Below are 21,294 nucleotides of genomic sequence, written 5' to 3' on the forward strand. Positions count from 1 at the left end.
AGCTTAGGGGGCATGGCCTTAAGAATCAAATAATTTCCTTTAAAAATGAAATACTGGCAATAAAATGGCTGTCCGTGACACCACACCATTCTTAGACGACTCCACTCAAGGGCTGTCATATGCCACGCTTCTATCTAAATTTAATTTCTGGTGGGACTATGTGAGTCACTGCACAAAGAATCTACACCACCTAATAAAAGATTTAAAAACCGCAAAGGATTCTGACCTCCAGAGAGAACTTCAACAGAGTGAACAAAGCAGTGAGGAAGAAAAGAACCTTATCCCTCGGCCATCAAGTCAGGCTCATGAATGGCTCTCTTGTACAGGGCTCTACACTCTCATGTAATTAACACAAGCACCTGGAGACTTCTGTCTCTGCAAAGGGGCTCTGCATATATCCTGACCCTTGAAGGGAACCTGGCCACAGGACAGGGGTAGCTGCCTACCCGGATGGGCGGGACTTTGGGCTCCTCTTTGGTGGGCTGTGGCTTTTCGGCGTGAACACTTTCAATTGTGTTACGAAAGGACTGACGATCTTCAAGCCGCGGCTTCTTTTCGGGAAAGGATGCGGAGGCCGCCTGCTCAAAGGACTTCCTCTTCTGATCCTTGGGCTCCTGATCCGCAGTCTCCTGAGGCAAGCTGGGAATCCTGTCTGGAGACACGGAGGCCCGTGCCAGGTCGCCTGGATCAGTCTGCGTCCGGGAAGCCACCGGTTGGGTCAGGAATTCAGGATTCTCTGGGTCAGGTACTACAGAGGCTGTGCCAGGCAGATGCAGGCTGCCCGCCTCTGCTGAGTCACTCTCAGCCTCCCCATCCTTATAGACAGGAATGTCTGGGGCAACAGACTGTGTGTCTTTAGCGACCCCTGCTTGTTCTGGCTCCTGCTTTTTGTACAGATTCCTTCTGGTTCTGGTTCGGAGATCTGGACGAGAGCGTTTCTTGAAATGCCCATCTCGCTGCCGGGTGGCTGGACCACGTTGTGGCCGTGCTGATTCTCCTGGGACACGCAAGTCACTCTTGATGTCAGCCTCCTCATGGCCCACGTTCTGATGCAACGATTCTTCTTTGGTCAAACCCAATCTGCAAACCAAACTCACACCATCAGTTACAGGGCAGAGAGAGCATGCCTATTTTAGTGTAGCTGTTAAATCAGAACAAAATAAATCTGCGTGCTACACAAGCACTAACCACAGAAAAATGTATGTTAGCTTTCCTACGAATGGTGTTAAGCTTAACAAGCCGGGTAAACCACGGTGGCCAACCTGTTCTCACCCCACATGTTGGCAAGTGCAACTCAGAACTCAGACAGCATCTGCCTCTCTGCCCCCCAAAGCCCAGACCAGGACTCGCAGCACCCAGGGCCTTACTTCTGTCCATAGTAGTCTTCAAAGAACTTTTCCTTCCACTGTTCCACCTTCTTTTCCTTTTCCATTTCCTGTCGGATCCTGACTTGCATCTCATGAGTGAATTCGCCTAAAGAGAAATAAAGTTTCTGGAGTGTGTGCATTCAGGATGCTAAGGCCTGTCTTACAGAAAGCCAACGCTTACAATTCCACCACATCAGGACTTTTCAAAATACACAGGACTTTGGTGGGTGTGGAGCTCTTTTTCCTTTTAACGCTGTCTTCTTCACATTTATTCCTGTGTTCTCCAGAGCCACATCATGTTCACGGTCATGACAGAACAGTTCCATGATGAGGGAAATTGACTTTTCCCTCGGATAATCAGTCTTCGACAAGTAACACATCGATCGATCAGAAAATCAAAACAGAAACAAATGAAGAAAAGAACCATTCTTACTCCCTGTGCAGAACCAGGCTCACAGAGCAGGCCTGATGGCTTGTTCTTGGAAAGGCCTGCTTACAAGGTTGGCCCTTGGCTGACATCTGGGAGCTTGGATTTCAGGAGGGTTCCCAGCCCCTTAACTAACATGAATGGTTCACTGTGCCTAAACTGTTTATGCAAACAAGATGGTTTACAGCAAGCACCTGCTTTCCTTCAGGGAATCTGGAATGTGGTTATGTGCCAGGCAGAGGTTTCCCGCACAATCAGCTCGAAGTAAAAAAAAAAAAAAAAAAAAAAAAAAAACCTGGGTACCGAGTCTTACTGAGCTTCCCCTACAGATTACATTTCACACGTGCTGTCACAACTCACTGTTGGGAGAACTGGACATATCCTGTGTGCCTCCTCTAACAGAGGACGTTGGAAGCTTGCGCCGGGTTTCTCTGGACCTCACCCCAAGCATCTTTTCCCTTTGCTGATTTTGCTCTGTATTCCTTCACTGTGATAAGTCATAGCCATGAGTACAGCTGCAGGAGCAGTCCTGTGAGGCCTCCCAGTGAATCATCAAACCTAGAAGTTGCTTTAGGGACCTCCCAGCACACTCCCCACATAGCTTCCCCATAAAATTAAATTAAGAGCAGCTGACTATCACTCCACTCCAAATGGCAATGTCTAAAAAGAGCACCTGGTAGAACTCAACGTGTAAGTCCGTGCCATGGCGCCCTCTCCTCCACCCATCTAGACAGCGCCAGCATTACTGGGAAGACCGCGAGTCTGGAGCTCTAATGGTGATGAGGTGATGCAGGTGGATACATAAACTCAAAACAGCAAAAGCCCAAACACTCTGTACCTTCTTTAAAGCTACAGACACAGTTAACACCCACCACATTCATCGGTATAGTGAGGAAAGCCTGCCTTATATTATTAAATAACCCTGGGGGTGGGGGGAGAGATTGGTGCAAAATGAATGTGTGGGTTCTAAATACCCAGGACAAGTGCCGCCACACAAGGCAGGTGCCTCTCAAGCCATCTGAGAACATCCACTCACCATCAGCCAAGCGCTCCCGCCAGCTCTGAGCCGCATGAGTGAAAAACTCGTTATTCAGTGCGCTGCTGCTGAGACGCAAGAGGCCATCTGTCCCCACCTAGAAGGATCAAGGCGAAAGCACAATAAAGAAACTCAGAAAGAGAACAGAAGCCCACCCAGAGAGAGGCAAAGAGGTGGCTACCCATCTGCACCTGTCTGTCCACTTCAGGCAGGAGGAAGAGGAGCTGCTGCTGGAAGTGGGCTGGCAGGGCATGGAAGGTCCGAGAGTTTATCAGGGCCCGGAGGTTGGTGTTGACAAGAATGGACCCAGGCGTCTCAAAATCTATCTCTTCCCCTCTGTTGCGCTTCATCTGACCTGTGATTTTGAAGCAGCAAGAAGCAAGGTATAGATTTTCAGCTTTTCAAAGCAAAAGAGCAAATGCCAACTGAGGGAAAAATTTTAGTGCCAGCACCCAAACTACCCAGAACTTATCTGCACACACATCCAGTCCACCCTAACCTACATGTCACAATTATTCTGTCCAGGTTACTGCTGTTTCCATCCAACCCAAGAGAACACTTGGGCCTGCATCCTCTCAGAGAAGACTGTACCAAGCTGTGACACAGGCTGAAGAGGACACTCTTCCCAAAGAAAAGCAGGCGGGGCGGGGGGGGGGGGGGGCAGGCTGTGAGTGTCCCTCCAAAGCAGAAGAACAGGCTCCACAAAGCCAACTGGAGAAACAATGGAAGTTGTCTAAAAGCGAATCTAGTTAGTATACTACAGAACACTCTGCAGAAGCCTTCCCTGACCAGGATAAAGAGCTATGATCTCCACACAGAAAGGTACTAGGCTGTTTAAAGCCACTGAGATGTCAATATAACTCTCTCACAGAAACCTCAGTAGATGTTACTTTTATTTGAAAAACATCACTAAGAACGGAGACCTAAAGGTTAAGTGCTGCTGATGAGTCGGAAAAGCAGTAAGACGGAAAACCCTGTTCCCACTCGGGCAATGGTTAATTCTAACTTTCAGAAGCCAAGGCCAGTCTTCTTAATGGTTTCATGTGGCCCATCCACAAATAACCAGACTGTGGGTTTTGAGAAATAAATCTTGAACTAGCAGGCAGCACTCTGGCCTTGCAAATAGCCCTACTGAGAACAGGGAGGAGCATGCCACTGAATTTGCTTGCAACCTCAAATTCAACAAAGGCTTCCTTCCACTCAACATTATGACAAGACTAGAAAAAAGGGTGCCTGACCGAAACTTTGGATGTTAAGAACAAATGTGACAGGATGCTACCAAAGAAAGAAAATGGATCCTGGAATTCTTCACTGAGAAGCTCAAAAGCAATTTTCACTCACCCCAAACACTTATTAAGCAGTACCAAGGCAGGCACAGGCCATGCTTTGCAGGGATATACAAGGAACAATGTGGCACCATCTCTGCCCACAAGTTCCCTCACAGTCTAGCAGAGAAGATCTAACATGTGAAATAACCAAAATATAAGGTAAGAAACAAACAAACAAAAAAAACAGAGGGCCACCCAAGAAGTCAAATAAACTGGTAAAGGAAGTGGAACAGAGGACTGTGTCTTCTCACTAAGCCTGCAGGGGCCCCCCTTACAGGCAGGGAAATGAGTGCCAAGCCACTCACCTGTGGCCGGCTTCCGGAAGCCTCTCAGGAGCGGGGCAGGGTCCCGGGCGACCTCGGCCTGGCCACGAGTAGCAGCGCTGCCCAGGGCCAGAGAGCCGCTGCTGCTGCTGGACGGGCTGCCGCTCTCGCCATCGGCGTGGCGGCCCGAGAACCCTGAAGGCACAGCATTCCACTGGTCAAAAGCATCACCCGCCGCGCCCAGGGCTCTCAGACAAGCTTACTTCTCCCAGCTCTCCCTGAGACACTGCCAGCAATAGCCGGTGCTTCCGTGGCCCAACTTGGGCTGTCAGAGATCACCACCTCACGGTCTGGCTTTACATTATCCCGTGAGAACGCCAAACCGCCATCTTCATTTGTACAGCACTGCACCTTTACCAAGCTCCTGCACACTCCTCCATAGGACCCTCACGCTGCCGTGCGAGGCCAAGGGCAATGTGCACGGCAGAGCCCGACACTGGAACCTAGCTCACGCCTCACCACCACAGCGTGCTGCCCAATAGAAGGGCCTCCTGGCTTGACGGGCACTGCGCCACCTAGGTCACACGCTGCTGCCAGATGGGGGCAGGCCCCAAGACCTGAGGAAGAAGCCTCACATCACAAGTTTGCACGTACCTGACGCCGATTCCACGTGGGCCCCGTTTACCTTCAGAGGAGTCAGGACAACTCGTGGCAGCATCACCCCAGTCTTTTTCTTTTGCTTGTTTGCCTAGATGCCCGAGGGATTACAAAAGGAGCCTGAATCCCCTGCAGGGCTGCACGAGCAGTCCCTCTCCACCATGTCCCCAGCCACTGTTTGCTACAACAGAGTTCATACTCAACCCGCTCAAGAGGGTCCCGCCGAGAGCAGCACGGACTCATGTCACTGAGCAGGCGCTGGCCCCTGTGCCGACCGCCACCCCAAGAAGAATGGAACATACCATCACCCTGTTTTACAAATAAGGAATTTGCCCATGATCCCAAAGCTAGCGAGTGCCAGGGCCATCATTCCAAGTGCTGATTCCCAAGCTTGCATGCCCCCTACTCTGCACTGTTCTATCCACGTTCCGTGTTTGTCGGAAGTAGGAGCAAAACTATCCATCTGTGGTAATGAGGAAAAACCAATCACTCTGCTCTCAGATCCACTGCCCATTTTAACTGTACTAACAGGTGGAGACCACACTGATTTGCTCCACCACCACGCCCCCTCCAACATGCTCACAGTCAGCTGCACAGGCAGAGTCCTGTCTCATACCTGCCCTTACCTACCCCAGCCTAGCCACCAACTCTCCTCCCTACCTGTGAAGAAGCCCTGTGGCTGTCCCTGGGACTGGAAAGAGGCCGACTCTGAGATTCTGCAGAACAGGATGCATTCGAAGATGTTTCGTCAAGAGAAACTGGCAGAGAGGGAAATAAAGGTTAGGCTCCAGCAGCCGCCTGTGGCTCTCGGCCCATCCTGTGAGAGACGTACTTACCATCGTTTTCACCGCTCACAGTGCTGGCTTCATTAGACCCACAGCTCTCCACGTCGGCTGTGTCCTCTGGCTCCTCTCCTTCCACTGCAGCCGGACTGCGAGACCACTGCAGGGCATCCTTCTGTGACAGCAAGACACAACTCAGGTGAGCAAAACCTGACAGATCCCACAGGCACAGCAGTCACTCCTAAATGCACGCTGCTTTAGAAGAGGTTTGGAATACTGGTAAGTTCCTATCCCTCTTCTAACTGACCTCTTTCTCTGCAAAATCTTTTCACATGTACATCACAAAAGTTAGACATAATTTCCCATTCAGTCCACTCAGTAAATGTTTATGGAGTGCCTCCTATAAGCTACATCATGCTAGTTCCTGGCTGCGAGACAGAAGGTGGAAATCGGGGAGTTCAACTGAGTAAAAAAGAAAACCAAATCCATGACAATACAAAGCACAGCAACAGAGTTACAGAGAGAGCTGCAGCAGTCCGGAAGGGGAACAGCTAACTCAGTGAGCTGGAGAAAAGAGGGCATGGGGCTAAGGCCTGCAGAGAGATGTGCTGCTTAAACTGAGTTTTATTTTATTTTATTTTAAAGATTTTATTTATTTATTTGACAGACAGAGATCACAAGTAGGCAGAGAGGCAGGTAGACAGAGGGGCAAGGGGAAGCAGGCTCCACACAGAGCAGAGAGCCCGATGCGGGGCTCGATCCCAGGACCCTGAGATCAAGACCTGAGCTGAAGGCAGAGGCTTTAACCCACTGAGCCACCCAGGTGCCCCTTAAACTGAGTTTTAAAAGAAGTTAGATAGCAGGTGGATAGCTTGGCAGGAGCAGACAGGAGCAGAGGGAGTTCTAGATAAAGGGATAAACAAATGTGGAAGAACATTCCAAATACAAGGAAATTGCAGATTTCATCAGGGACCCTAGGCGCCTGAGGGTCAAGACTGAACAGCGGGGTAGATGGTGAGACACTGTGCTGGGGGCCTAAGATTCTGAGTATCTTTGAGGCCCGGGAAAGTGCCAGCAACCCAAACTGGAAGACGTAGGAAAGCAGGTGAGGGTGCAGGAAAGCACCACTCCAGATTTCGTCTCCTAAAAGAAACTCCTTCCAATGGGCTCTGTGGCAGTGTGAGTTCAACTCCACCCATTCCCAGGGAAAACCAAGGGGCCACCTCCCACCTTGCAATTAGAAAGGACTCTGAATATTAAGAGGTGGGAGAGGAGAAGCAGAGATAAGTCAGGGTAAGAACTGTCTTCTTCCTCCTCTTCTTCTTCTTCTTTTTTAAGATTTTATTTATTTATTTTCACAGCGATCACAAGTCCACCGAGATGCAGGTAGAGAGAGAGAAAGAGAGAGAAGAAGCAGGCTCCCCGCTGAGCAGAAAGCCAGATGCGGAACTCGATCCCAGGATGCTGAGATCATGACCTGAGCCGAAGGCAGAGACTTAACCCACTGAGCCACCCAGGCACCCTAAGAATGTCTTCTTTAATAAAAGGTGTGAAGAAGAGTAGATAAAGTCATGATTCTACCTCTTACAAACAGAGCAGGAATTTAAAAAGGAAATCTACAAAATTCTAACTCATCAATTTCATGGGTCCCATGATCCACTATATTAAGTCTTCATTAATTTATTGTCATTAATTTAAACCCAAATCATGCTGACTTAAATTAAGAAAAAGAAAACAGCTTTTTGGATCTTTATCTCTTTTCCTACCAGCTGTAAATGTTCCTCAGAATCAAAAGTTAAAGAATGTTTTTAGTATTAACCTTGAAACTAAGCTTAGTGGCTGCCATGTGCACAGAATGATGCAACAAACTCATTCTCTGAGCCTCAGTAGCAAACTAAGATACAATACTTATTAATGAACAGACAAAGCACTCCAGTTCTGGGGAGAAGGTGGGGGAGTCACGCCCACACTGTCAGGGAGAGTGAAAATGGTATCAAAAGGTTCACGCACTGCCAGTGGCAGAGTACAGTACATTGTAAATGAAAATCTAAAAACCTCTTAAGCCAACACAAAGGTTCACGCACTGCCAGTGGCAGAGTACAGTACATTGTAAGTGAAAATCTAAAAACCTCTTAAGCCAACACTTCCATTTCTAAGACTCACACAGGACATGGAAAGCATTAATCTCTAAAAGGAGAAAGTCAATCAACGGAACTACATTAAAATTAAGATCCTCTGTTCTGTACAAGACACCATTAATGGAGTAAAAAGGGCAAGCTACTTACAATGTTGGAGAAGGTATCTGCAACTCATGTAACTGATAAAGATCATGTATCTAAACTACATAAATCAGTAAGAAAAAGGAAACCCAGGAAAAGAAGAGGCAAAAGACCATGAATTAAGTACTGCGCCAAACAGGATATCCAAATGGCTGACATTCACATATAAACCTATTTAACGTGACGAACAATATAAGGAGAACACACTATAAGGCAAATGAAGCCACAAGGAGATATGACTACATCCGTAAGAACAGCTAAAATTAAAGTTTAACAATACCAAGCAGTGGGTGGCTGGGTGGCTCAATTGTTGAGCGTCTGCTTTTGGCTTAGGTCATGATCCCAGCATCCTGGGATTGAGCCCCACACCAGGCTCCCTGTTCCGAGGGAAGCCTGCCTCTCCCTCTCCCGCTTCCCCTGCTTGTATTCCCTCTCTGTCTCTCTCTCTCTCTCTGTGTCAAATAAATTAAATAAATAAATAAAAATTTTTAAAGAAGGTTTAAAAACAATACCAAGTAGCACTAATGAGGATGAGAAACAGGTACACAGAAAATGGATCCAAACGTTTGAGAATAGTTTGGCATCATCTGGCACAGCTGAAGGCAGAAACAGCCTAAAACCCAGCAATGTCAATCCTACAGTTGGATTCCCTAGAGAAATACGTGCATGCATGCGCGTGCACACATACATACACACACACCTCAAAGCACAGCCGGTGTTCATGGCAGTGACATCTATAAAACCTGCACCATATAAAACCAAAGTGCCCACCGTCAGCAGAATCAAAACATGGTAGCACACAATAAAAAATAAACTGCGGGTGCCTGGGTGGCTCAGTGGGTTAAGCCTCTGCCTTCATCTCAGGTCATGATCTCAGGGTCCTGGGATCGAGTCCCGTATCGGGCTCCCTGCTCAGCAGGGGGCCTGCTTCTTCCCCATCTCTTTCTGCCTGCCTCTCTGCGTACTTGTGATATCTCTCTGTCAAATAAATAAATAAAATCTAAAAAAAAAAAAAAAAGAACTACAGCAATATAAATGAATGTGAAAAACTGGCTGCCTGGAAGAAGCCAGACACAGAAGAATGCACACTGTAATGACTCCATTTGTAAGAAGTTCAAAAACAGGAAAAACTAAACTACACTGCTGGGGATGCAAACACAGCTGGGAAGCAATCAAGAAAAGCCAAGAACAGAACTTTGAAACAGAATGGTAGCCAACCTTTAAGGGAAGAAGGGCGCTGTGAATGGTAAAGTGTACGAGGGGCTGCTGGATGCCAGCCACACTCCAAGTCGTGATCTGAGCGGCAGGTATAAGGGTGTTTTACTTTATGACATTCGTTAAGCTGAACATTTATGCTGCATGTATTTTACTCTTACATTTTTACAATAAAAAAGTTTTAAAATAAAAAGTAACTCCAGAATTTTTAACACTACTGTGGACAGTCATTTGAAGTAAAACTGTAGACTATTTAATGAGAAATGCTGATGATGCACCAAGTGAATTAAGCAGCTAAATTCATACATTATGATTACATCATCTATTTAAAAAACAAAATTGTGTGAGCATGTGTGCAGACAAAAGACAAGAGGGATACTCCTCACGTGTGTTAGCCACTGCACCTCTAGGTGGCAGAGTTGTGAGGGCTTTCTTTTTGTTTGGGGTATTCTCTACAATTAATGTATATTCTTTTGTGATCAAAAAATAACATTTAAACAATTATAATACTAACTGCTTCTTTGACAGCTAAGTCACTAAACACAAAAGCAAATTTCCATTCTTTAGGTCCCAGAGAGTCTAGGGGAACCTAGTGTTGACTACAAATCTCATTATTGAACAGAAATACTGCACACTTGTTTGCAATTCAAGCTACCCCAAATTTCCAAAGCCATGTATTTTCAGTAAAAAGCAAACAGAACAAAACATTTAAGAAAATGAAAGCAAGATCTGCAATTCTAATTCTGCCTTTTTAAAGATCCTTAATCTTTCCATATAAACTTCAGACATCTGATATCATAAATTTCCAAACATTAACTGTAGACATCTGAAACAAATGAAATGGGCTACTGAGAATTGTAGGAATCACGTACTATGCTCTCAAACTCAAGACGTCGATTTTTTTGCAAGGGTATTTTCTATCAAGAAACTTTTTTTAAAAAGTTAATAGGTAGTGAATGATCCTTTGTTGAAACCTGATTTAAAATGTTATGAAAGACATGGGCGCCTGGGTGGCTCAGTGGGTTAAGCCGCTGCCTTCGGCTCAGGTCATGATCTCAGGGTCCTGGGACTGAGGCCCGCATCGGGCTCTCTGCTCAGCGGGGAGCCTGCTTCCTCCTCTCTCTCTGCCTGCCTCTCTGCCTGCTTGTGATCTCTCTCTGTCAAATAAATAAATAAAATCTTTAAAAAAAAAAAAAGTTATGAAAGACAATACTGGGGAATTTAAATGTAACTGCATAGTAGATAGAGAAGGGTTGCAATTAATGCTAAATTTCCTGAGTGTGATAATTATATTGCACTTATATAGGGGAATGCTCTTGGATCAATGTATACCCCTTGTGTCCTTTTTCTTACTTTTAAAAATAAGGTATAACTTTATAAAGTAAAATGCACAGATCTTAAATACACTATCTGATGAGTCTGACAAGTGCTTATCAAGATATAGAACATGTCCAACATCCCTAAAAGTTCCACTGTGCCCCCTTTCTAGTCAACCCCGACTCTACACTGCCCTACCACCCCAATGAGACAATTGTTCTTATTTCTATCACAAAAAATTCATTTTGCCTATCTATGGCCTTTATGGACTCATACTGTATATTCTTTTGTGTCAGTCTAATGTTGATGACATTCAACATTCAACAAATCTTAATAAAATAAAATAAACAAGAAAAAAACGTCCAGAGGTTTCCAAAGATTTCCACTCCCAGCAACACAGTATGGAGTTCCAGATGCTCCAAATCCTCATCATATGTAGCCATGCCAGGAGATCCACTGGTATCTCATGGGGGTTTTATTTTTCATTTTTCTGATAACTAAAGATATCGAGCACTTTTTCATATGCTTACTGGCCATTCTCTTATCTTCCTTTTTGAAGTATCTGTTCAAGTCTTTTGCACATCTTTAAATTGAGTCCTTTTTTTGTTTGTTTAAGATTTTATTTATTTATTTGACAGAGATCACAAGTAGGCAGAGCGGCAGGCAGAGAGAGGGGGGGAAGCAAGCTCCCCACTCAGCAGAGAGCCCCCGATGTGGGACTCAATCCCAGGACCCTGAAATCATGACCTGAGCCGAAGGCAAAGGCTTATTAACCCACTAAGCCACCCCGGCACCCCCAGTTGCAGGAGTTCTTTGTTCTGTATCCTTTTAAATATTGATCATGGGCATGTGTTACTTTTACAAAACAAATACATTTTAAACACTTTCTTTGGAAATAATTTCGTATTTACAGAAAAGCTGGAAGAGTAAAAGCAGCACAAAGAATACTTGCCTACACTTTTTACCCATATTCACCTCCTAACACAAGTAAGTGTTCTTAAAATATACAAAGTATATTAGTTTGGCAAGGCAACTGGAAAAGAAGCTACTGATGAAAATACTACTACTAAATAAATAAACCTGAATATTTTCCCCTAAAGCAGATTTTTTTCAAGATTTTATTTTTAAGTAATCTTTACACCCAACATAGGGCTCAAATTTACAATCCCAAGATCAAGAGTCGCATGCTCTACCAACTGAGCCAGCCAGGCATCCCCAGTCAGGTTTTTAAATTTTTTTTTAAAAGATCGTTTTTTCAAAGATTTTATTTGACAGAGAGACAGCACAAATTGGGGAGCAGCCGGGAGAGGAAAAAACATGAGCAGGGAGCCCAACACAGGGCTAGATACCAGGACCCCAAGATCATGACCTGAGCCTAAGGCAGAATGCAGATGCTTAACTGAGCCACCCACTTGGTGGCCCCCCCAAGTCAGATATTTTTAAAAAACAATAAAAGGCACTGTGAACGTAACAAGCCCCAAACATGAATAAACAGAACACAAAATTTCAATGGATGAAATTTCAATTGCCCAAGATTAGGTTCTGAACTGGAAAAACAGATAAAATAAATCTCAGCTATGCCTTTTCTTTGTCGAGCTGATAAAACACATTCAGAGCAAGAAATGCATATGGCTTCTTAGGGAAGGCTGATCTGAGAGCTATTGAGTATAAATTATTAAAAACTAAGAGCATGCCGACTATTCAACAGTATACCAGAATTCTCTCTCTCAAATAAATAAATAAAATCTTTTAAAAAAAAAGAGAGAGAGATTAAAAGAGAAAGTGTTCTCCTTTCCAGACAGTATAATTATCTACACTGAAGAGCCAAGAGATTCAGACCTAGTAAGAAATTCAGCAAGGTTGTGAGATTCAAGAGCACATTAAAAACTCAGCAATAACATCACCAATTAGAAAATGTAATATATAAGAATATAAGATACTCAAGGACAAATTTCACAAAAGAAATACAATCATCTTATGAAGAAAATAAAACTTTATAAAGAAAGGTTTAAACTTTAAAAAGAGCCACATCATTTTCTATATTACAAAACTCAACATTGTAAAGATGTCAATTCTCCCCAAAATGATTTGTAAATTCAGTAAAATCTCAATGAAACTTTTTTTTTTTAATACAACCTGACTCTGCAAAGGGCCACAAGAACCAAGACACTCTTGAAAAAAAGAAAAGAAAAAGAGAGGACCTGCTTTTTTAGAAAGCTCTAGTAATTGAGCAACAAGAGAACAGGATAAAAGAGGAACAGAAAGTAACCACTAAAGGATATGGGGTTTTTTTTGGGAGTGATGAAAATGTTCTGGGATCAGATTATAGCGATGACTACATGACTTTTGAATACACTAAGAGCCATTAAACTGTACACTTTCTGTGAGTTCCATCCTAATAAAGCTGGGTTTAAAATGCCCTACCGAATTTGACAGTTCTGAAAACATAACGAATTTAATCAGAATATGTAAAAACCACATAAAAACTATTAATGTGGGGCTCCTGGTCATGATCTCAGGGTCTTGGGACTGAGCCCCGCATCCGGCTCTCTGCTCAGCAGGGAGCCGCTTCCCCACCCCTCCCTCTCTGCCTGTTTCTGCCTCCTTGTGATCTCTGTCAAATAAATAAATAAAATCTTTTTTTAAAAAAAACTATTAATGTGTACAAAAAGTTTACAGATCCAAGGGTAAACTTCAACTTTGGACAATGGAAGAAAATGGTCCATAAGTGATGCTTTGATTTTATTGTATGAATCCTCAAGAGGAATTAAAACTAGCAAAACAACCTGTGTATGGTTTAGAAAAGACTTCATTTTAAAAAATACTTAATGTTTAAAAAGTTCTACTGAATTTGAACTTCACTTGCATTATCACAAGCAGTCATTATTATAGCTGTCAAAGAAAGAAAAGAGCTGTTATTTTAAAAATGAACACATTCTTGGAATACAGTTTAAAAAGAAAAAAAAACTGAGTTTTTTGTCTTCTTAAAGACAAAAAAGAAGCTTCCATCAACCAGAAATAAAACAAATTCTCATCTATGATTTGTCACCCATCACTGCAAAGTTTCTAGTCAATGGTGATATGACCACAGGTCTATGAGCCCTCCTCTGAAAACCTTGGATCTAGATGTGCTTTAGAATTCAGGATTTCTTGAATTTGGGGGATGAATACAGTGCATATAGTTTTAATATATCATATATTAAACACTCTTAAACATTTTTTTCAAATAACATGTATGCATATATCAACTAAAATAAATTGCCTTGTCAGTCCGGATCAGAGTTCTGCCACCAAATGAGTTTAGTACAAGACAGGTTTTACTGCCAAATGAGTTAGGAAAAATTTTTTTCAGTTCTCAAAATATTTTAGATTTTAGGGATGCCTGGGTAGCTCAGTTGGTTGGTTTCACCTCTGACTCTTGGTTTCAGCTCAGGCTGTGATCTCAGGATCATGGGATGGAGCCCCAAGTTGGGCTCTGTGCTCAGCAGGGAGTCTGCTTCTTTCTCTCTCCCTCTCCAGCTCCTTTCCCAGTGCGTATGAGCACTCTCTCTATGAAATAAATCCTTAAAAAATATTTTTTAGATTTCAGAATTGTTAAAGAGATCACGAACGGTAGAGAAAACATGTCTCTCAGTAAAATTTTTGAAGAGATCTGGAAGTTTCAGAATTCTACTTTTCTCATCACAGGTACAAAATAAAATTAAAAAAAAATATTAATGACCTAGGAAACAAACTGAGGGTTGCCGGAGGGGAGAGGGTGTGATAGGGTAACTGGGTGATGGACACTAAGGAGGGCCCATAATGTAATGAGCACTGGGTATTCTGTGAGACTGAGGAATCACTGCCCTCTACCTCTGAAGCTAATAATATACTATATGTTAATTACTTAAATTTAAATTAAAATAAAACCCAAAAAACGTAACTAAAGGATAAAGAACAATAAAAACCCACCTTAATAAGTACAACATTACCAATCCCATCAATCCTCCTGGTTGCCACTTTTGATTCTGTCCTCTTTTCTCCGCAGCTAATGAGTTTTCTGAATTTTGCGTTTGACTTTTATTTTTTGTAATGGTTCAACTAGATGTGTATAGATTCTTAAAAAACATATTTTTAAATTTTACATGCTTTTGAATTAGCTTTGTATTAACAGCATACTGTACATACTCTTCTGAGACTTGCTGTTCATCCAATTCTATGTTCCTGACCTCCCTACCTATTGATACATACAAGTGCATTTCTTTCCATTTCTGTTATTCATTCTATAGATATACCACAATTTATTTACCATTCTTTTGTCCAATGGATATTAGTTGCTTACAATATATTATTATGTTTTGCTATTACAAACAATGAGATTATGAACTTCCTTGTATATGTAAGAATTTCCTTAGGTTATATACCTAAGAGCAGAATTACTGAATGTGAGGGGAGGCATATCTTCAACTTTATAGGATAAAATCAAATTGTGGTAAAAAATGATGGTTGCAGAAGCACCTGGGTGGTTCAGGCAGTTAAGCATCTGACTCTAGGTTTCTGCTCTGGTCATGATCTCAGGGTTGTGGGATGGAGACTCTCACTGGGCTCCAAGCTCAGCACTGAGTCTGCTTGAGATTCCTTTCCCCACCCTCTTCCTCTTCTTTTCCTCCCCCAACTCCTGTTTATGTGTGCTTTCTCTCAAATACATAAATAAATAAATCCCCCCTTTTTTTTAACCAGTGAAATGTTTTCATCAAGCCTCAAAGAAAGCCTCTAAATCATCTCCATTTTACCCATTAAAACGTTAAGGAAACAGTTCTCTGGAAAAACTCTTACTCATCTGCAAATGGTGACTACAAAAGTAAACGGAGATTATTGTAGTAGTATTTGTAATAGTAAAAACAAACAAACAAAAAACCTAAACATCCTCCGTAAGAGGGGACTGGATAATAACATCAGGTATATTGGTATGATACACTACTGAAAACAGTAATTGAAAGAAGTTAAAATATGCCTAAATAAACAGACTACACATCTTTAATGGATCTACATGAATAGGAAGGATACACATTGATGATAGTGGTTGCTACTGGGAAAGAACAAGGGCCACAGGTCTGGGTGGCAGGTGAAGGGACAGGAGTAGGGTAGGTTCTGGTGTGGAGGTGTGGAAGTCGAACTCATTACTCGTTTTCTTTGTACAAAGGCCTGAATTTCCATTTAAACATTGGTGAAATGGACACAATTCTCTGCACCCTCCTGAAGCCTCTTTAGAATGACTCTAAGGGAATAATAAAGGTATAGATGGAAAAGGGAAAGGGGGAGGAAAAGGCAGGTGAGATACGTCAACAGAATTTTGGAAAACAGATAGCAGGAAGACAGGTAGTAACTGACTCAGCAGGGAAAAACTGAAGTCTGAGGCTACAGAGGGAAAAGCCAAAAATATGGCCAGTGAGTACTGCAAAACACTCAAGAGGACAGTGATTAAAGGTCCAGGAATCACTGCACACAGGGGCAAGACACGGGAATGAAAATAGGAGACCTTGTTGGAAGTGTGAGCCGGAAGTTAGACCCCTCAGGTCTCCTCTCTGTCCCCAAACAATCAGGCAATATCCACCTCTAGCCTCAGAAAAAAATAGGAGATTTAATTCTGGTTGTACTGAACCAGAAAGGGTCCAGAATAGAAGATACCAGGTCAAGGAACGAGGGAGGATGTGATATGCCTTGCTCTAAAAAGGACCAGTAAGTCAAAGATGACATAAAAAACAGTGACACCAACAGCTCCCTTTTCCAATCTGGCTCCCAAAGCTCTCTGCACGGTGGCAGCCCTGCAACCTCATCCGTAGCCTGCTCTCAGCTTGCTAGTAAGAGAGGAAAGGATTTCTCTTCCCAGAAAAAGTGACCAGCCTAAGAGGAAACACCTTCTGGCAGAGAATTGGGGATTCACAAAAGAAAACAAACAAACAAAAGGGATCTGGGTCTCCCTTCTCCATCACATCCAACAACAGTGCCCGCAAGCACAGAATCTGCCAGTTCTCTCCCCTGAACGACCTATCAAGGGCCACCAGATAGCACAACTGTCAGATTAAACAGCAACCAAAACCAAAAGACATGAAAGGAAACAGAGATAATGAAGATTTCACAGTAAATGTTCTCAAAGAGACAGCCCCAAAACAAAAAGTACAGATTCTTTTAAAAAATAATAATAAATAAAGCAACATCAGTGAATGTGAGCAATCTGCTAGAAACACAAAATGATACAAAACAAAACTCCCAGAAACAACAACAAATAGGTAATATTCCAAAGAACTGACTCAGAAGAAAAAGAAAATAGGCTGCATTAAGAAAGTCCCACAACATGAGACGCCTGGATGGCTCAGTCAGTTAAGCTGCTGCCTTCGGCTCAGGTCATGATTCCAGGGTCCTGGGATCAAGTCCCGCATCTGGCTCCTTGCTCACCGGGGAGCCTGCTTCTCTCTCTGCCTCTGCCTGCCACTCTGCCTGTGCTCTCTCTCTCTGAAAAATACATAAAAGTCTTTAAAAGAAGAAAGAAAGTCTCACAACAAACAGAAGTTCTAAGAAAACAGAAAAGGCCAAAATACAAGATGTTTTCCCCAAATGAAAAGACCTGAGTTTCCAGATTCAATAAGGCAAAATGCCCTCACAATGAATGAAAAAAGACCCATTCCACAGCACTGCACCATGAAATTTCAGAAAGAGAATTGAAAAAGACATCCTAAAATCTTCCATTCAGAGAGAACATTTCACCAAGGAATCAGAATGGCATCACGCTTCTCAAGAGCAGTTTCAGAGAATGTAGTTTTTTTTGTTGTTGTTGTTGTTTTAATTTATTTTAGAGAGAGGGTATGTGTCAGTGGGGGTGGGGAGGGGCAGAAGGAGGGTGAGAGAGTTTCAAGCAAACTCCTCAATGGGCACAGAGTCCAACGTAGGGCTCGATCTCATGACCCTGAGATCACGACCTGAGCCAAAAGCAGGAGTCAGACGTTTAACTGACTGTACTACCCTGGCACCCCAGAATGTATTAATTTCTAAAATTCTTTTTTTCTTTTTTTAAGGTTTATTTAAGTAATCTCTACACCCAACATGATGCTCAAGCCCATGCCTCCAAGACTGAGTCACACGCTCTTTCGACTGGACAAGCCAGGCACCCTTCTTCTAAAATTCTTAAGTCAAACCAATAATCCAGCATGGAACACAGGATAAAGACATGTAACATTTCAAATAATTTACCTCCTAGAAGTAACTGGAGAATCTGTTCCACAAATAATAACAACAATAAACAAACCTAACTAAACTAAAACAAAAATTAAATCGACACAAGATCTAGAAGAGAAACCTTATCACATAAGATAGCTGAAAAGAACTCCCAAGGTTGTGATAAAGGGAAAGCCCCTGAAAACTGACAGATGTAGGTCAAACAGGGTAACCAACTCATCCCAATTTGTCTGGGACTTTGCCAGTTTTAGCACTAACAGTTCTGTGCCCCAGGAAATTTCTCAGGACAGTTGCCCCCAACACACACACACACAAACAGACCAGGAGAAAGAACAGAAGAAAGGATGGCTCCCACACCAACCTTCAGAAGGAAGACTGAAACTGATGTGTCTGATCATAGCAAGCATTTTATCACCATTAACAGTATTAGCTTCATCTTTTCTGTTTGTAAACCTTTTTGGTTTTTACTCATCTTTTTTGTTTTACTTAATTTTTAAGTATGAAACACAGCATGGTTATAAAAGCCCAAACTACACAGAAGGTTAGGTTCAGAGAACTGACACTGCCCTCATCCCTTCTCTTCCCACCTTACCCCCAACTGCGCGCTCCACTCTTACCCACCCCCCCTGCTGGGTAACCAGTTTCATTAGTTTCTGGTTTCTTTTTGGGGTTCTTTTTGCACAGATGATTATATACACATCTATTTTATTTCTCCTTTGACAAACTGGATGCCATACACACTATTTTGCACTTGCTTTTTTCATGTAACCATATATCCTTCAAATCACTCTATCATTTCATAGATAGTCTTCACTCATTCTCAGCTGCATAAAATTCCATGATGCAGATACCAAAGTTTATTTACACACCCATTCACCCATGGACTGGCATTTAGGTGGCTTTTAACATTTCACAAATAAAAATACTGCCTTTTTTTTTTTTTTAAAGATTTTATTTATTGGGGCGTCTGGGTTGCTCGTGAAGCTTCTGCCTGCGGCTCAGGTCCTGATCCCAGGGTCCTGGGATGGAGCCCCGCGTCAGGCTCCCTGCTCTATGGGAAGCCTGCTTCTCCTTCTCCCTGATGACCTGAGTAGAAGGCAGATGCTTGATGACTGAGCCACCCAGGTGCCCCAGAAATACTGTATTGAATAACCTCATGAATCTCTACTTTTGTATTGTTAAAGGTCTATCTTCACGGTAAGTTCCTGCAGTAGAAAGGTGAAAGGCGTTAAAGGTGAAATGTAAACATTAATTTTGTTAACAATGCCAAATCCCCCTCAAAAAATGCTGCATGGATTTATATTCCTAACAGCAATATATTAGGAGTACCTGTTTTCCCAGACCCTTGAGAAGAGAAAGTACTGTGACACTAGCAGAAAACTTTAAAGTGTTTCAAACGACTAATATAAGCAGGAGGGAAGGGATGGACCTAGCCCAAAGTAACTTGTGAACACACTATTTTAACTACGTACACTGGGCTCAGGAACTAAATAAACCATAAACAGTGAGCCCTCCTTTTAATAGATTTGTTTTTCACAGTGGAATTGGCCTGAAATTATGAAACCATTAAATGTTTATTCTGAACTAAGCAAATGATAAGATACAAAGTAGACAATGAGAGCCAGGATTTTCACCAGTTGGAGCAGCAAATCATAAATATGGAAAGGGGTAAAGCTCGGATGAACCCTGCCGTTAAGAGACTAGAACTGAAGGTATTACTCTGAACCAATATGTAAAGACAGACAACTACAAAAACAAATATAGATGTATACAGGTACACTATTCTGAACTAAGAGCATCCTGAGTTCCCTGGCAATATGGTTGATTCCCAAGCTGGGGCTGGAAAATGTAAGCTAGTAAGCCCAGACATCTTGCTGGGCCAGAAAGCAAAAAAGTAAAAAAATGTGTGGAATAAGGGGGACCTGTCAGGACACAAAAGCCATGGTGAAGGGAGTCCCGCGGGCCACCTTTGCACAATTTCATGCATTAAAGCTATCAACAGGGGGCGCCTGGGTGGCTCAGTGGGTTAAAGCCTCTGCCTTCAGCTCAGGGTCCTGGAATCGAGCCCCACATTGGGCTCTCTGCTCCGCAGGAAGCCTACTTCCTCCTCTCTCTCTGCCTGCCTCTCTGCCTACTTGTGATCTTGTCTGTTAAATAAATCCTTTAAAAAATAAATAAATAAAAAATAAAGCTATTAACAGTAACAACTCAATAGTAAAGTAAGAATACACAAATCCATAATGAATAAACAAATGACGGAAAAAAGGCGGCTTTTCCTTACAGCAGAACGCCAATTAATAAATATCAAATGAATTTTTATATATGTATTTTAACATTTTATGTATTTATCTGACAGACAGAGAGATCATAACTAGGCAGAGAGGCAGGCAGGTCAGGGGGCAGGCTCCCTGCTGAGCAGAGCGCCCAATGCAGGGCTCGATCTCAGGACCCTGAGATCATGACCTAAACTGAAGGCAGAGGCTTAACTCACTAAGCCACCCAGGTGAGCTTTCTAGAAAGCTCCACCTGGGGAGCTTTCTAGAAAGTAAATGGCCCTTCTTCTGCCACTCCTGGTGCTGCTTGGGTGCTCGCTCAGGGAAGACTGGGGACACCTCTTTGGTCAAGTGACACCTGAGACTCTGGCACTCACCAGGACCACTGAAAAGCCCAAGGAATGGAGTCAAGACTGAGAACAACAATCCTATTAACTTCAAGGTGACAAAGCAGGACAGTTCTATAGCACAGCTTAAAAGGCACACACCACCACTCAGTAAACTCATGAAAGCCCATTGTCAACGACAGGGTTTGTCTATGCAGCAGATCAGGTTCCGATTTGATGGGCAGCCAGTCAATGAGACAGACATACCTGCACAGTTGGAAATGGAGAATAACCAAACCAAAAAATGCTGGATGTACTCCAGCAGCAGACAGGTGTCTACTAAGAACGGAATGTGCTACTTTATTCTAAAACTCTGTTCCTGAGCACCTGGATGGCTCAGATGGTTGGGCATGTGCCTTCAACTGGGGTCATGATCTCCAGGTTCTGGGACTGAGCCCCACATGGGGCTCCAAGCTTAGCGAGGAGCCTGCTTCTCCCTCTCCCTCTTGTCTGTTTGTGCTATGTCTCTCTCCCTCTCAAATGAATATGTAAAATCTTCAAAAAACAACAAAAAAACCCTTCCTACAGACCAAGAAGACATTCTCAATGAGAAAGCTGCAATTTGGGTCCACATATCCTGACTACTACAGTATAGTTTTCTTGATTCTTTCATTGTCCCCTTCCCCATTCCTTATTATACATACAGTAACCATGTATGTGCACAAGCACATTATTGTTGTTGTTGGTTTAACTAAATGGCTAATGGTTTATTTTGATCAATATAAAGTACAGATGGGGTAGAGGAAAATACT

The 21,294-nt window shown here is 43.0% G+C and overlaps 1 protein-coding gene and 1 pseudogene across 6 annotated transcripts in view; one reads left to right on the top strand and one right to left on the bottom strand.

Moving 5' to 3' along the window:
• The window catches only part of ASXL1 (ASXL transcriptional regulator 1), a 76,483-nt gene that overhangs the window by 4,027 nt on the left and 51,162 nt on the right, over positions 1-21,294 (bottom strand). For 3 of the 6 annotated variants that reach the window (XM_032350994.1, XM_032350993.1, XM_032350995.1), the window contains 8 exons: positions 5,915-6,035; positions 5,739-5,836; positions 5,076-5,169; positions 4,464-4,616; positions 3,022-3,185; positions 2,831-2,927; positions 1,368-1,473; positions 447-1,080 (listed from right to left, as the gene is read on the bottom strand). In XM_032350994.1, the coding sequence (XP_032206885.1) occupies positions 447-1,080; positions 1,368-1,473; positions 2,831-2,927; positions 3,022-3,185; positions 4,464-4,616; positions 5,076-5,169; positions 5,739-5,836; positions 5,915-6,035 (1,467 nt within the window). Of the gene's footprint in view, positions 1-446; positions 1,081-1,367; positions 1,474-1,556; positions 1,730-2,830; positions 2,928-3,021; positions 3,186-4,463; positions 4,617-5,075; positions 5,170-5,738; positions 5,837-5,914; positions 6,036-21,294 lie in introns of those variants that run through there. The other 3 variants (XM_032350996.1, XM_032350998.1, XM_032350997.1) reach the window with 3 other exon arrangements.
• LOC116595737 lies at positions 6,106-20,825 on the top strand (annotated as a pseudogene).

Source organism: Mustela erminea, chromosome 7 (genome assembly GCF_009829155.1).
Source record: "Mustela erminea isolate mMusErm1 chromosome 7, mMusErm1.Pri, whole genome shotgun sequence".
In the NCBI taxonomy this organism is placed as follows: domain Eukaryota; kingdom Metazoa; phylum Chordata; class Mammalia; order Carnivora; family Mustelidae; genus Mustela; species Mustela erminea.